The 15,358-nt window shown below is 40.2% G+C and overlaps 1 protein-coding gene across 5 annotated transcripts; it reads left to right on the top strand.

Annotated features, from left to right (window-relative positions):
* Positions 1-523: 523 nt before the first annotated feature.
* On the top strand, positions 524-15,182 carry ZBTB34 (zinc finger and BTB domain containing 34). Of its 5 annotated transcripts, XM_017838456.1 has the most exons (4): positions 645-667; positions 1,091-1,331; positions 7,897-8,011; positions 8,972-15,182. In XM_017838456.1, exons 3-4 carry the CDS (start codon positions 7,971-7,973, stop codon positions 10,491-10,493), a joined length of 1,563 nt encoding a protein of 520 aa, XP_017693945.1. In that variant the 5' UTR covers positions 645-667; positions 1,091-1,331; positions 7,897-7,970; the 3' UTR covers positions 10,494-15,182. The 5 variants fall into 5 exon arrangements, with proteins under 5 accessions (XP_017693941.1, XP_017693946.1, XP_017693943.1 ...); XM_017838452.1 differs by lacking the exon at positions 1,091-1,331 and having other exon boundaries at positions 524-667; XM_017838454.1 differs by lacking the exon at positions 1,091-1,331 and having other exon boundaries at positions 592-667; positions 7,381-8,011.
* The last annotated feature ends 176 nt before the right edge of the window (positions 15,183-15,358 follow it).

Genomic DNA, 15,358 nt, shown 5'->3' with positions numbered 1-15,358 from the left:
AAAGACATACCTTAAGAAGACAGAATGTGGTGTCCAAAGTTAGACCAGGTGGATATCCCAGCAGGACCTACTGCACCAGTCACTCTGACTTTAATCGTAGTACATCAACTGTCTGGTAAAACACTGAGTCGTTGCACTACCTGAACGACAAGTATGTGCAGGATAACAAAAATCCCTGTGCATGCATGCTGAAGCGATTTGTGTGAGTTACAGGGACAGTGTAACACAGGTGAAATTCTTAATTCTTTGCTCAATAAAGGTGGCAATTTACAGCTGGGGTGGGGGATGTTCTCCCTCAAAAGCTTCCTCACTGCCTCTGTAAGGGCCCAGTGGGGTTCTGAGCGCGTTTGTCCTCTGGAGCTGCCCCGTGGGAGTTCGGAGCGGCTCTACCCGTATTCACGCCGGATTCAGCCACAGCTCGAACCCTTCTACCTCCCTGGGGCGCCGCGCCAGGAAGGCGGCTCCGCCCGGCCCCGGGAAGCGCCGCGGGCGGGCTCCCGGACGGCCCCGGGGCTCCGCCCGCTGCCGGGGCGGCACCAGGAAGCGGAACGGCCGCCAGCGGAATCAGTTCCGGGTGCGAGTGGCTGCGGGAGCGGGCGGGAAGCGGCGGTGGGAACGGGCCGGGCCGGCCGGGGACCCGCCATGTGAGAGCCCCCGACAGCCCCAGGTGAGCGGCGGGCGCGGCGCTCCCGGGCGGGACGGAGTCGTGCTCGGGGAGGGGGTCCCGGCACCTGACAGGCCCCGCGGGAGCGGCGGCCGCGGGCCGGGGCTCGGCTCGGCTCGGCCGCCCGGAGCGGCGGCAGCGGCTCCGCCGGGGCTGCTCTGGCCCGGCCGCGCTTCGCCGGGGGCTGTCGCGTCACCCGAGTCGGTGTCTCCGGTGCAGCTTTGCCGCGGAGAGAGCGGGTCGGGCGCGCGTGTGTCGGGTCTGCTCTTACCTCGGGCGAGGCGTCACATCCCCGGCCCCTTCGGGGACGTGTTCATTGCTGGGACATTTGGGACCCTTCAGCCGCTACTGTTCCGTCAGAGGAAGTGGAAATCCTAAGTGAAAACCCGATCTCTTTAATGCAAAGGTCTTTCCAAATCCCCGCAGATGTGCACGGCATGCAAATTTGGTTTTGGTCTAGAATAAATCATATTTGAGAGTGAATTTGGAACACGCCAGAACAGTCTCAGAAACATTGACATAGGAGAGCCTGGTCGCCAAGGGAAAACCAGGTGGTATAGGATTAACTGCACTGCAGTCGATAAAGAATCCTCAACATCTGTGTCAGAATGTGACTGTGCTTCATCGCCTGTCTAGGGACAGCCACAAACTGTTCCGTCTGTCCCAGGTAATGGGTTGGAAAAATACTATGAAAAGGGCTCTTCACAGCTACTGTAAATCTACTGCAAAAAATGTTGCTGATATCTAGAGAATATAGTTACTTCATTGCCTAAAAGAAACATCGAAGCCAAAAAGTTATGATTTGCTGAAGAATGACTAAGCCTTAAAAAAAAAAAAAAGAAAAGTAGATGGATTAAAATGCACAATGGTGATGAAGTATTACCTTGGTAGTAAATAATATTGTGATAGCAGGAGGTTCAAGGGTCCTCTCCCCCTCCTCTCACTCCCCACTTGTGAAAGTTCTGCCTATATATATATCCTGAGTCTCAAAATATAAGCTGGTGTTTTTTTATAATTGTAGTGGCTTCTCAAAGCATACGTCTCAAAGTTGTCAGATATTCAGATGTGACTATTTAGCATTACATAATGGGGATATTATGAAATTTGTGCATAAAATAAAAGTTTTTGATCATTTTTACTTGTAAGATCTTGCTGATTTGAAGTGTACATATCACCAACATGTCCCTTTGTTTTATTTATCTGACAGAATACTTTCGTCAGTATTGGAATCATAGACTTACAGAATAGTTTGAGTTGGAAAGGACCTTTTGATCTTGGCTTGTCTCCAGTTTGCCTCCTAGTGACTTTTTTTCTGCATTCAGAAATAAATACATACTTGTAACTTCTTTTGTAGTAATTTAATTTCTAGAGCCAAAATTTAGAGATTATTTCTATTGAGGTTTCTAATTGTTAAGTGAACCATTTTTTATGCATTGATGGTTGTTTCATTTTTACTCTTTCAATCACTTCACACAGGCAAGCAGTTGTGAGGAAAACAGTTAGAAACTGATGAAGGTGGCCCTTGGACTTCAGTTTTACATCTGCTTGCTTTGGATATTTGTTCAAATAGGAGGCTCCCTTTTTTTTTTTTTCCCCCTATAAAAATGCTAAATATGCAATTTCAACAATTTCCCTGCTGCACCATGCTAACCACTGAGAATGGGTTTGTAGCGTTACTGGTATTGGAATGTGTCTATGCATGCATGTGCATATATGTACATACATATAAATAAATTGGTTGTATTTTGATATTAAAATCATCCACTCTTTGAAGTGGTTTTCTGTTCGTCATGTTGTGGACCTTGGTGAGGTAAAAATAAATCCTTTTAAATTTTTGTTAGACAAAAGTCTGAATTAGTAAAGCTGTTCTGAACCGAGTGTCAGGAGTTACTGCGTTGCTCCCTGGGCAGCTGGTGGCATTGTGTCCTGCAGCACTGAGCTCACCCACCAGGCAGGACCTTTGCTCATGGCTTCACTGCAGGTGTTCAGTACTTAGGGTAGAGCATGGCCTCTCTGGCTGCACAGGGAGGATGATGACTTTCACTGGAGTGTTCTGATATTTACTGATGCAAGTGTGCAAGAAATAAGCTTTCTAGTAACTGTATTGCAGAACACACTAAACTGGCTTCAGTTTCTGAGGAAGCTGGGCATTTCCTGCGTGTTTAAGAGGTAAAGTAACAAGGTTTTTAATTGCTTTGTAGTCTTCACTACTCTATCAGATTCTGTATTGTAGTCTAAAATAGAACTGAAGCAAACTGATTTTCAAAGCTGTTTTCTAATGAGTAATATTCCACATGCACTCTTTGTTGTGTGCTTTCCTGCAGATAATTTGGGCAAACTGTCTGTTTCTTCTTTGATTCTGATGGGCACTTCAGAAGAAGTGAAGAATTGATGCAAAAACCAGTTCTACATATTTGCATTGTATTTGCTGCTTATATTATTTTAAGTTTATTGTAGTTCAAAATTATCTCAATTGCTGGGAGACTATGGGGTTTTTTCACCTTCTTTTGGTTTGTTTTTTTTTTTTTTTTTAGTGGCTGCAGTATTAAAATCTGTTTTCTAGAGGTGGGGAAGCTACCCTCCTTTGGGGTTGGATTTGCAGTGAAGCAGTAGTGCTGTGTGGCACACTGCTTAAAGCCGTGCAAGGGCACTGTATGTTGACTTTTAAAAGATAATTAATACTTTACTGCTATGAGAGGTATAAACTGGTAAAAATATTCTATGAACAGTCTCTTCCCTATTTTTAAAAGCTATTTAAAGAGTGTCTTAGAGACCCCCTGTAGCCTGTGACATACCTTATGGCGGTTTTTCTTGGATATAGCCAGAATTAATTAGTGTGGCTGCTGTAAATCTGAAGACTAATGCAAATGCAGTCTGAAAGGAGTGAGAGTGATGATGATCTTTGCCTAAAAACTTCCATGATCACAGCTGATAGGTTACATTCCTAGGTTAAAATTCTCTTGAATGATGATACATATTTGCAGTGATGTCTTGAGTTCTCACACAGATGGTGTAGCAGATACTGACTCCTACAAAATGCAAGGGGGAAGTGCACTGCTCTATATAAATACCTATTTATTTTTGTGCTTTTTCTCTGTACTCTGAACAGTAATGTATGGAGGGAGTATCACAGAATCATTAAGGTTGGAAAAGACCTCCAAGGTCATCAAGTCCAACCTGTGACCGATCACCACCTTGTCAACTAGAGCAGAGCACTGAGTGCCATGGCCAGTCATTTCTTGAACACCTCTAGGGATGGTGACTCCACAACCTCCCTGGGCAGCCCCTTCCAATGCCTGACAACCCTTTCCATGAAGAAATTCCTCCTAATGTCCAACCTGAACCTCCCCTGGCACAGCTTGAGGCTGTTTCCTCTTGTCCTGTCACTTCTTGTCTGGGAGAGGCATTCTTGGTGTCAGAGCACTTTGCTTTGTTTTTGTCTTAATTTTCATTATGACCCTCCTAGCTTTTCTACGTATTCCTGTTTTCAGACATGCTACAACAGCAATGGTTTTTAATGTGAGGTTTTTTCCCAGTGATCCCTTGTTGCTGAGCTAACTTAAGAAAATGCAAGGAATCTTTTCTCACACCTTTGTGTGAGTTAAAATGAGTGTAATTTGTATCATTCACCTGTCTGTGAGAATGGTGAATCATACTTCAGTGAATGAAGGAAATTAAACAGGTGCAGACTTAGAAGCAGAAACTAATACGATGTTGGCAGACACACAGCTTCGTGTTGTAGTTATATGATGCTTCTCTGCTGCTACTATATGATGTCAGTAAAATTAAATACCTAATGTGATTTGTCACCATCTATTCTTGGTTTTTTTAAATTAAATAAGAGCTTTCATAGAAGATAATTTTTAAAGTAAGTTTCTTTCAAAATCTAATGAGAAATGTTAAATGTCTATCACTGGTGTTCACAGGTTACTTCAGTGAACACTTTTGTTCGAAGATGTAGGGCAGCAATTCACTACCAGTAAATTCATTCTGTGGCCTACATTTGCTGTATAAAACCCCGATGAATAAAGATAATACAGATGCAAAGAGAATTTATATGATTCTTTTAAGTGCAACTGGATCATCTACAGAAATACAGAGGAGGCTCAACACAGAGCCCTGCTAGGACTTATTGAACCTGGTGTCCAGTGCTGGCCTGTGCCTTCAGCCAGTTTCTTGGATACATAATAGCTAGGAAAACCTTAAACACTTTGATCTACTTTTGCAGAAAGGTTTAAGAGAGGACTTATCTGTGAATAGGTGTGCAGAGGTGGACTGAAATTCTACAGGACTTTGCCCAAACTTTACACTAACTCAAGGCAGGGGTGAAAGCTCAAGCAAGACAAAATGCATAACTTTTAACAGTGAGAGTATCTAATGTTGCTGTGAGTTGTCTTAATTCTCACTACCCCCCAAATGCTTGAGTTTGTTTATCGCAAATAAAATTGTCATCATTCTGAACTACTGTTCTACATGGCTATCCTGAGCCTAAATAACAGAGGTTCCCTCTGCATGTGCCGAGATATTATGGAAGGTACTGAACAAGACTTCTGACTGGGCATTAATTTTTTTTTTCTTCACCTGTGCTAATTCTGTAAAGAATTATTATGTGTGTAAGTTTCATTATGACTGTCTGGTTAACTGCAGAGATAATTTTTTTCTTTAGAGTACACAGTGGGTGCATCCAAAGTTAATTTGTGCTTTACAGTGCCTTTCTGCTTCAGTTTAATGCTACATGCCTCACCCCTGAAGGGAAGAGATTAGGGAGATGTTTCAACTTGAAGGAAGCTGTTAAAAAATCGGGGGGGTTCTTATTAGTCTTTTCAAACTGTAGTGATCTTCCAGGACTGTTTCAGAAATGTTTCAGTCATAAATCACATTGGCTTGTAAGAGCTACTGGCCTGCCAGCACTGATGAATGATTGAGCATTGATATGGTACAGTACCTGCTGAACATTATTTTGGTTATGTTACTAGAATTTTATTATGGAGCTTTTAACTTGATCCTGTATACAAATAAAATAAAACCTTCTTGTGTATGGGAATATAATCTATAGATTACTTTTATTTTCATTCAGGATCTCTGTGAATAAGATCATTCTTCTTCTGGCCATTATTCACCAGTAAAACATGGCTAGCGGTGCCTGTTTCTCTGACGTGTGTAACACCCAGGTTTTTCCCCAGGTCTTGCTTTCCCTAATTGATGGAAGGAAGGTGGGGTGCCCTGATACTAACCCTGGCAAAATTACTGCAGCCTCAGTGCTGTTCCTGCTACAGTCCTGCCTGTTCCTGAATGGGGTGTCTATCAGCAACCTGATCAGTTCCAGAGTCTCCAGCTGGAGATATAAGGTTGTGGCTGAAAGCAGAAGTAGGGTTCCCTTCTGTCAAGTGCTGTTGCAATTCAAAATTCTTGTCATTTAACCCCAGCTTTCTACCCCAGATGTTTTCAAGGTCACAGGAAGCGTGTGAAGGAATAAACTGAGGTGGAAAAGTAGTCACAAGTGCGTCCTGTTGCTTGTTCACTTTGTTTTTTAAAAGCAGGTGAATATAGAACCTTGTTGTCCACTGCTTTGGGGCTTATTTTTGTGTACTGGACCTGTTTGGTTGCTTTCAAAGCAACACTGTATGTTCCCTGGATCCCTGTTGCCGGTTTTTACTGCTTTTCTGCTGCACTGGCAGCCAGACTTACAGACTGTTAACTCCGTCATCCTCTGCACTCACTGCCAGCATTCGTGCTGTTTACTCCTAGCATCTTTAGCAAAATAAGCTGCTTTTTTCCCAAAAGAAAGATGAAACAACCCTGAGAACAAGGAATTACTTGTAGATATGTATATGCATATGGAGTTAAGGGAATGTTCTAACAGTGATAATGTGCAGGTATCACCCTGGTTCCATTTCTCCTTGGTGTCCTTCCCTCCTGGTTCTCACACTTTCTCTGGTGTGTATTTACAGTCCATTTTCAATGTGTGGCTGTGTCCCAGGACTGTGAATTCATTTAGAGATGCCAAGATGCCATGATCAAAAGGACATTTTTTTTTTCTCCATGGTAAAGCATGAAATGTGCATCTTTTTTCTACTCAGGTGCCTATCCTTAGTTCATTCCTTCTGTCTGGACCAGTGCTAGTGGTGACAATTTGCATTTTAATATTTTCTCTAGGAGTAAGTTGTTCTTGATTTTGCTAAGCAATAGCCCTTACAGAAGTATGGGACAAGGAAGAAGCCCACTATCTGTATGAGACAAGCTTTCTGTACATCCTAGACAGGAATGACAAATTATTGCTGCTGGGGACTGGTCTTTTAGTTTGTACACAGTCCTCAACCCAGGTAATTTGTCAATTCATGTCACTTCAGGTCAGCAAAAGTTCTTCCTCCACTTAGCATGGAGAATCATGAATGATTAATCAGGAGTGGCTGGTGTTGCATCTGTGTGTAGCTAATAAGCCCCACAAATTAAAGGTAGTGAGCTCTGTTGGGTTTGTAAGAAGCCTGCTGCCCAGTCAGACACCAGTGAAGGTGACAAACAGGCATCCAACTGCTGGGACTCCTGTCTTCCCTATGGGACTGGGATAGTGGTTCTCTGTACAGCATGCAGGGATGCTCAGAATAACAAGGTTAATCTTGCCATGTAACTGCCTCACTGTTGGACTGGGGTTGGTCGTGTGTTGTACTGTTTGATTTCTGACTTAAATCAGCTTGCAACTCTGAATCGTTTTATAGCTTTGTTTGCTGAATAAAAGAACTGTCCTGCCCAAGCCATCTCTGAATGGATCGCTGTGATCACATCACTTCTGGTAAACATCTTGCAGTCCTTATTTCCCACCTCAGATATAACAGGTGGGAAAAATGTCTTTCCCCCTTCTTTTACATCACAACTATAAAAGCTCAAATGAAGGCTGGCTTACCCATTTTCATTAATGACACTGATAACTTAGAGAACATGTTTAGCGATTCCAATAACTTGATTTTGAATGCTCTGTGAGAGGTTTTTCCAGTTTTCTAAATAGGTATTTATTACCTGGAGATAGTGTCCAGTCAGGAAGCTGGCTCTCTTGTGTTTGCTGAAAAGAAGTTCCATTTGTGAAAATTATGAATGTTAGTTTTAAGTGAAAGTCAGCTGACAGAGCTCCACTTCTTCCTTTCAGGCTTTTTATCGTATTTCTACCTGTTGATTTTGTTTTTAGAATACCTGAATTTTCATAATTTGATTTAAATTGTTCATATGTCCCATTACAGCATGTAGCATAATAGAAAAAAAAATCCACTAGTATATTGTGATACATTGGACATGCTTCCTGCATCTGAAGTCAATGGATGATGTTGAGATCTCTTTGTTCAATTGGAAAAGCAGGTATGGTGGCAATATTGTGTGTTTATACTTCTGCATTAATAAGAACAAGAATAGCAATAAAAGTCTGAAGATTCTTGGGCACTTGATTAGTGTCTTGGAAATGTAAGATGATGCTGCGGATAGACACTCTCAGAGTGACAAATGTATGTGCTTTCTACGATAGTACTCTGTGAAAAGTGCTTTTCTTTAGCTCTTGTTTGGAATTCTGTACATTTCTTTAAAGCCTCTTGGAATGTCCTTTCCTGGTGGTTGAGTACCCATGGCTTTTAATTTAGGTTAGAATTTAAATGTCAAATCATTCTACATAGGAAATCACTGTCACATGGGATGAGCTTCACATTGTGGTTTATTAAAAAAAATAATTAAATCACAAAAGAAAATTTTTTTAAAAATTGAAAGTCCATGGGTGGCTCAAACACTTTTCTTTCAAATGCACACACACACACACGTGCCTGGGGCATTTCTTTGGCAGGTTTTTCAAACTTCATGAAGTACCTTCCAACAATAATTCTTGGGCAATTTAACAATGCAGTTCCTTGCAAGTATCACTGTAGTGTCTGGCTTGTGCACCTCCTCAGGGTTCTGAAGTGTTAACCTTGCTTAATGGCTATAAAACTGGTATTCTTTTGGAAGGGTGGAGGTATCATTCTGCAGTTCTTGCCAGGGAGTAGAATTGTATAGTTTCTTTGAGGACACAGACTGTCCTAGGGAGCCTGTCATGTATTCTGAGCAATTCCATTGTGAATGTCACAGAGGAATAATTCACATTATAGAAATGCAAGAAATGCATAGATTAAGACTCTACTTTCTTTATTATATCAAGTATCTATGCTTACTGTTTTGTTGTATTGCACTTTTAACAGATCGGTGAGGTGATGTAACTTAAACATTTGCAAGCATTTTTTAAATGGAAAACTCCATATTTATTCTCAGTTGTAAATCTTTGTATTTTTCTTTCAGATTACTCTTTACATCAGTAGAAATGGACAGCAGCAGTTTCATTCAGTTTGATGTGCCAGAGTACAGCAACACTGTTCTGAGCCAGCTAAACGAACTCCGCTTGCAAGGGAAGCTCTGTGACATAATTGTGCACATCCAGGGGCAACCGTTCCGCGCCCACAAGGCTGTGTTAGCTGCCAGCTCTCCATATTTCCGTGACCATTCAGCACTGAGCACCATGAGTGGCTTATCCATATCAGTAATTAAAAATCCCAATGTTTTTGAACAGTTGCTTTCTTTCTGTTACACTGGAAGGATGTCTTTGCAGCTGAAGGACGTTGTCAGCTTTCTGACTGCAGCCAGCTTCCTGCAGATGCAGTGCGTCATTGACAAGTGCACGCAGATCCTGGAGAGTATCCATTCAAAGATCACTGTTGGCGATGTTGATTCTGTCACTGTTGGTGCTGAAGAAAATTCAGAGAATCGCAATGGCGTTAAAGACAGCAGCTACTTTGCCAACCCTATTGAGATCTCTCCTCCCTATTGCTCTCAGGTGCGACAGCCAACAGCAGGCAGCGATCTGCGGATGGAAACTACTCCAGGCAAAACTCCACGGAGTCGTCTGCAAGAAGAAGGACATTCAGACCGAGGGAGCAGTGGGAGTATCTCTGAATATGAGATTCAGATTGAAGGTGATCATGAGCAAGGAGACCTGATAGTAAGGGAAAGTCAGATTGCAGAGGTGAAAGTTAAAATGGAGAAGTCTGACAGGCCAAGCTGCTCTGACAGCTCTTCCCTCGGGGATGATGGATATCACACTGAAATGGTGGACGGAGAGCAGGTGGTGGCAGTAAATGTTGGTTCCTATGGGTCTGTCTTACAACATGTTTATTCATTTACCCATGCCTCATCCCAGGCTACAGGTGTGTCAGAAACCTTTGGGAGCCTGAGCAATACAAGTCCTTCAAGGTCAATGCTGAGCTGTTTCAGAGGGGGTCGTGCACGCCAAAAACGAGTACCTACAGGTCACTTGCATAGTGATGTCCAGGGCTTGGTGCAAGGGGCTGACAGTGAATCCATGGTGAGTAATCCAGGATATGAAAATAGTCCACAGGAAAGAAATGCAAGAGGTCACTGGTATCCATACAATGAAAGGCTAATTTGTATTTACTGTGGGAAGTCTTTCAACCAGAAAGGGAGCCTTGATCGACACATGCGATTGCACATGGGAATAACTCCTTTTGTGTGCAAGTTTTGTGGAAAGAAATACACCCGTAAGGACCAACTTGAGTATCATATTCGTGGTCACACAGATGACAAACCCTTTCGCTGTGAGATCTGTGGCAAATGCTTTCCTTTCCAGGGTACACTAAACCAGCACTTGCGAAAAAATCACCCTGGGGTAACAGAAGTGAGAAACAGGGTCGAGTCTCCAGACAGAACAGAAGCATTTGTGGAACAGAAAGTAGATAATGATGCTTCAGCTTCTGAAGCCATGGATTCTAGTATGGAAATTCATGCAATGTCTAACACATCTGATTAAAATACTACATTTTAAGTGCAACACAGACAAGCACACTACTAGTGTATTTTTAAAGTATTTTATTCTTTTAGTAATCTTCAGTACAAGTGTAACAGCCTTTTAATTTTCCTGACCTTCTGGAAATCAGTTAGAAATGGTTTCTGGAGAGGACTACACAAGTATTCTTTGTTTTTGAAGGAGGCTGAGTTGTTTGGGGTTTGTTTTTTACTTTTGGAGATGCTCAGAACATAAAGACTGTGCTGGGGAAAAGATAGGAAGAGTCTGCTGAAGTGTCCCTGTTGATTGATCTGGCGAGACACAAACTCCAGTGGAGAAAGATATTAGAATAAGATTGGCAGCTCTGCTGGATGCTCCAAGAAGCTGTAAGTTCCCTTATTTTCTGAAATCCTCTTGCTGGTAATGAGTTACACAGCAGTGGGGAGAGAGAGTATCATAGCTTTGATTCTTCTTGTGTCACAATGAAATCTATTCTTACTAACTGGTTTTGGTAGTGAGTCTGTTTATATATATAAATCTGCTTTATATATATAAAATGTTTTCACTTTTCCTATTCTGGTTGAGGTGAATGTAAAAGTATGTCAAGGCTGATACCATATACCACTCTTTCAACTGCTAGGACTCCTCTCTGCTTAGGGTTTAGGACTTTGGACTTTGGGAGGATGGTTTTGGTTTTAAATGAATGTTGTTTGGTTTTCATTTTATTGAACTATTACTTTGTGTGCAAAAGTGAGCAAAGTGAATTACCTTGTTTTAATAGCTTTGCTTTATAACATATGTAAACCAAATGCCATAAATCTATTAAATTATGGTTAAACTGTTGAGGGGTTTTGTTAGTTGTCTAGAATGCAAGCTGGACAACCTGTGGTGCTGACCTTTTTATATATATAGAGATAGATATATCTATATATATATATATATATATAAAAAAAATATTAGCAAACCTAAAAGTAGCATTGTGGTTTTAAATGTGTTTTGGCTGGCCTCAGAATCTACCTTCATTTCGTACTGTAGAACCATACCAGGTAATTAAATTTAACTTCATCACTCTTCATGGTTGGTTAAAACCAGAGAGAGATGTAGTTTCTACCACAGTATTTCCAAGCAGTATTTTAATAGGTCTCTTCACAGAGAACCGTTTTCAGGTGCACGTTGACTTCCTACTTAAAGCTCCAAGTGATATGCCAGCACTTGGAATTTGTACTTTTTTTGTATAAAAAAAACAAATACTCTATGGGAATATTGAGCAATATGTCTGTTATTTCATGTGTGAGTATTACAGAGTTGCTATGGCTTCTCTGCTATTTTCAGTGGTTGTTTTCTGCATAAAGGAGCTACCAACAACTTTAAAAATACTCTAAATCTTTTTGTTTCACCAAATATATGTTTTTAAAATGGTGCTAACTTCATCATTTAGGTCAGTATAATATATAAAATGTGAAACATAATAGTAACAGTTAAGTAAAAAAAAAAAATTCCCTAACAATAAACAAACAAAAGCCCCCACCCTACACAAACCACCCCCTAAAAAAACCCCAAAACCAATAACAAACAAACAACAACAATAAACCCCCAAAAAATACCACAAAAAAATCAATAGCTTAAGAGACCTCAAAAGCATGGACTGGCAAACACTACTGTGTAACATTCTACCTGAATTCTACCTGATGAACAGAATTAATCGTTAAATTAATCACATAATTCTTTAAAATACAGGTTTTGTATTATTGGGTCTTATGTTTGTTTAGCTGATATTGAAAATACGTCTGTGAACACGCTGTTTAACTCCTGAAATTTAGAAAATAAAAGCTTTTCTAAATTACAGGAAAACAAAAAGGTAGGTTTGCTATGTTGTACAGCTTTTTCGCCCCTGTGAAGTTAGGGCATATTTGTGCAGTAGCTTTATTAAATACACTAGTTCTTAATATTGTGGCAGTCTGCAATAAGAATTAATTTCATAAAACGTGGATTTACAGTATAACCCCCACCTGCTCCACTGGAGCAGTTTCAGTTAAATTGGGTACATCATTTGCCTCTTTGTCCCAAAACTGCCTAAATAAAGAGGCAGAGGGTGGGAGATGTTTCTCTCCTTGAAGCAACAAAACTTTTGTTTCCAGTAAGGGAAGGGATAGTCTGTGTCTAGGGCAGGTAGTCTGTATGTTTACCCACCTAACAACATGTTGCTGTTTCTGATATAGTTTTTTCCCTAAGTGTATGTTTTAAGCAATTAAATGTTAAAAAAAAAAAAAAAAAAAAAAAAAAAAGTAAGTTTTGATAAATTAAGTTTGAGACATGCAAAATCCAAGAAATGTACAGTTATTCCTAACCCTTTATCTTGAACCTGTGCTGTGGTGCCTTTGGTGTGACTTTTTCCCTGGAAGAATGAGTTGAGAATAGCAGGATATGGGTACAAATTTTATATTTCTTGAATTTCTCTGTGTCACAATCTTAACATTATTTAAATCTAGTTCTTTGTATTTGTAAATGTATTAAAATGGTTTGAGTTTACCAAAGAGTGACTTATCCAAAATTGTCTCAGACGAAAGCAAACAAAAAACCATCACGTTGATTGTACAGGTTCAGGTTCAAACCATTGTAAGGGGACTGTTAAGGGGCAGGAAATGATTCGTTTCTATACAAGCCCATGATCCAGCAACATGCAGGTCCTGCTTGCCCTGCTTGTGGCCGTTCCCTCCCTGGGGGCAGCGTTCCTGATTCCCAAGCCATAGCCCAGCTCTGCCCGCCCCCCGGGCTCTGCTGAACACCAACAGCACCCCTGGCAGCAGCAATTCCATTGTGCCTTGTCACTCAACGGGGTGCCAGGATCAACACTGTCACAGACACGAGGCGTGACCTGATGAATTCATGTCACCAGCCCAGCGAGCAGGAGGCTGGGATACTTTAGCAACCATGGAAACACTGTACTATGTCTCGTGTCTGTCCAGTTCTCAGCAAAGAGCTGTTACACATTTCATTTACAATAAATGCAGAAGTCAATAAAATATGTGAAGAAATATTTGACAGCAAAATAAATGGTGAAATTATATAGGCTGGTTCATAATTGAGTCTCTTCTTAATCTACCTTTTTAATTCTAGACAAATGTGAAAGCAGTGACAGTGTCCTTTCTTCTAGATGCTTAACCTATTTTGACAAACTGTGAAAATAAAGGATTTTATACCTTTGCTAATGTCTGTGGTTATAAACTGTTATTTTAATTTTCTTTCTTATTATCTTCCAGATTATTTCTTTTAAGCTTGTAAATACATTTAGAAAATAGCTTTGTAAATACTTACAGTATATGACAAGTTCATTTTGGTCACTGAGGCCTCAAGATTGGCTCTGCTTTCTTGGTGTGAAATCTTTCCGTAGCATAAAGGATACTGTCAGTTCACTGTCAGCAGGGTAGACTGTAGGCCTAAATTGAGAGTTTTAATGCAGTCTTCCCCAGCATAAATTCATGGTTTATGCTGAAGCTTTTGGTTTACTTTTAGACAAAGCAATGAGGCCTCTTAATATGTTTAGGTTGAATTATGGGAAGAACAATAGGAATAAAATCAAGGGCTGGGAAAATATTGAATGAGCTTTACCTTTAAATATATATATTATTTAAATTTTTGTATTAGTTTACTGTGATTCTTTTATTGTCATTTTTCTAAACAGGTTTCACATGAAACCATTGAAAGGGACTCAAATATGCAACACCTAATCTATTTTCCAAGGGAATTTTACCCTTGAATGGTGCTTTTTGACTGGTCAGGGTTATTTATTAAATTTTATATTTGAAAGTATTTGGGGAATTATGTAAATTCTTTATATGAATCTCTTTATTTCATGAATTGTAAATTTCATAATACTCAGTGATTGAATTGGAAGTTTAGTAAAGTCATTCAAAATGTTCAAAGTTTATAATCTCTGTGCATTTTACATGTATTTTAACAAGTGCCAGAATAGCTGTATTTAATATTGTAGATTTAATAGTACTTGCACATCCCTGTGACAGCATTAACTTAAGTTACTCAAGTTTACATTTAAAAAAAAAAAGCTAAACAAACAAGTAAGCCTGGGACATGTGTTCCTGTATTTCTTCAGGGGATGTGAAGCCACGTATCTCTGACTGAGCAGGTTCGCCTCTCACTCCTGTAGCTCACTCCTGCCATGGCAGATCCAGAACTGCTGACTCTCATTCCCACAGGGATTCAGCCTTTGGACTCGGACTGCGAGCCTCTGGTTATAGGTCTGGGTAGAGGTAGAGCTCTTGCACGATTTTAACAGTATTTGTTTCTGACTGAAAAATTGTATTTTTAAAAAACTTTTATTTGTATGGTTGTTTTTGATGATAAATAATTGAACAGTTTGAATGACTTGACTTGGTGTCATTATCTTGCAATATAAACCGGGAACCTCACACCTCGCACTTCATTGCCACGTGAAGTAAATGAAGCTAGCTAAGCTGATGCTGTAACATCTAGTAACTTTGCCATTAAGAATTATTTTATAGCATGAACTTTAAAATATTTATTCAAATGATATTTTACTCTTGTATTCACTTTGGTTTTAGATTTGTGACATGAATATTTCCGTGCTGCTTTATTTTGTTCTGATGAATTTGTTTCTTGCTTGTAAATTGCTTTTTTTATGGTATAAAGTCAATCGGAATTGCTGTTTGTAAATTAAAATGCTTCTAGAGCAAATCTGTGGTGTCGGTGTCTACATTTGGTTACTTAATCACTAAGGGGCTTGTATTTTAGATGCTATTCCTGAGGTGTGATTAAAAAGTTGCATTTTAATACTCATGTACCAACTAGGAGTCCAAAATTGTTAAGAGACAAACTACTCTTGAAGTTTCTCTTTTTTGCCAGTTATTAAT

The sequence above is a fragment of the Lepidothrix coronata genome, unplaced genomic scaffold (assembly GCF_001604755.1).
Source record: "Lepidothrix coronata isolate B3197 unplaced genomic scaffold, Lepidothrix_coronata-1.0 Scaffold341, whole genome shotgun sequence".
Lineage (NCBI taxonomy): Eukaryota > Metazoa > Chordata > Aves > Passeriformes > Pipridae > Lepidothrix > Lepidothrix coronata.
The sequence above is the reverse complement of the archived record's forward strand: the minus strand, read 5'-3'. Positions and strand labels throughout refer to the sequence as shown.

What these genes read in the sequence shown, in the direction of transcription:
- ZBTB34 (XM_017838452.1), top strand. Translation starts at nt 7,971, where the DNA reads ATGGATGATGTTGAGATCTCTTTGTTCAATTGGAAAAGCAG. An exon ending in TTGTTCAATTGGAAAAGCAG is followed by an intron (nt 8,012 to 8,971) that starts GTATGGTGGCAA and finishes TTTTTCTTTCAG; the next exon opens with ATTACTCTTTACATCAGTAG.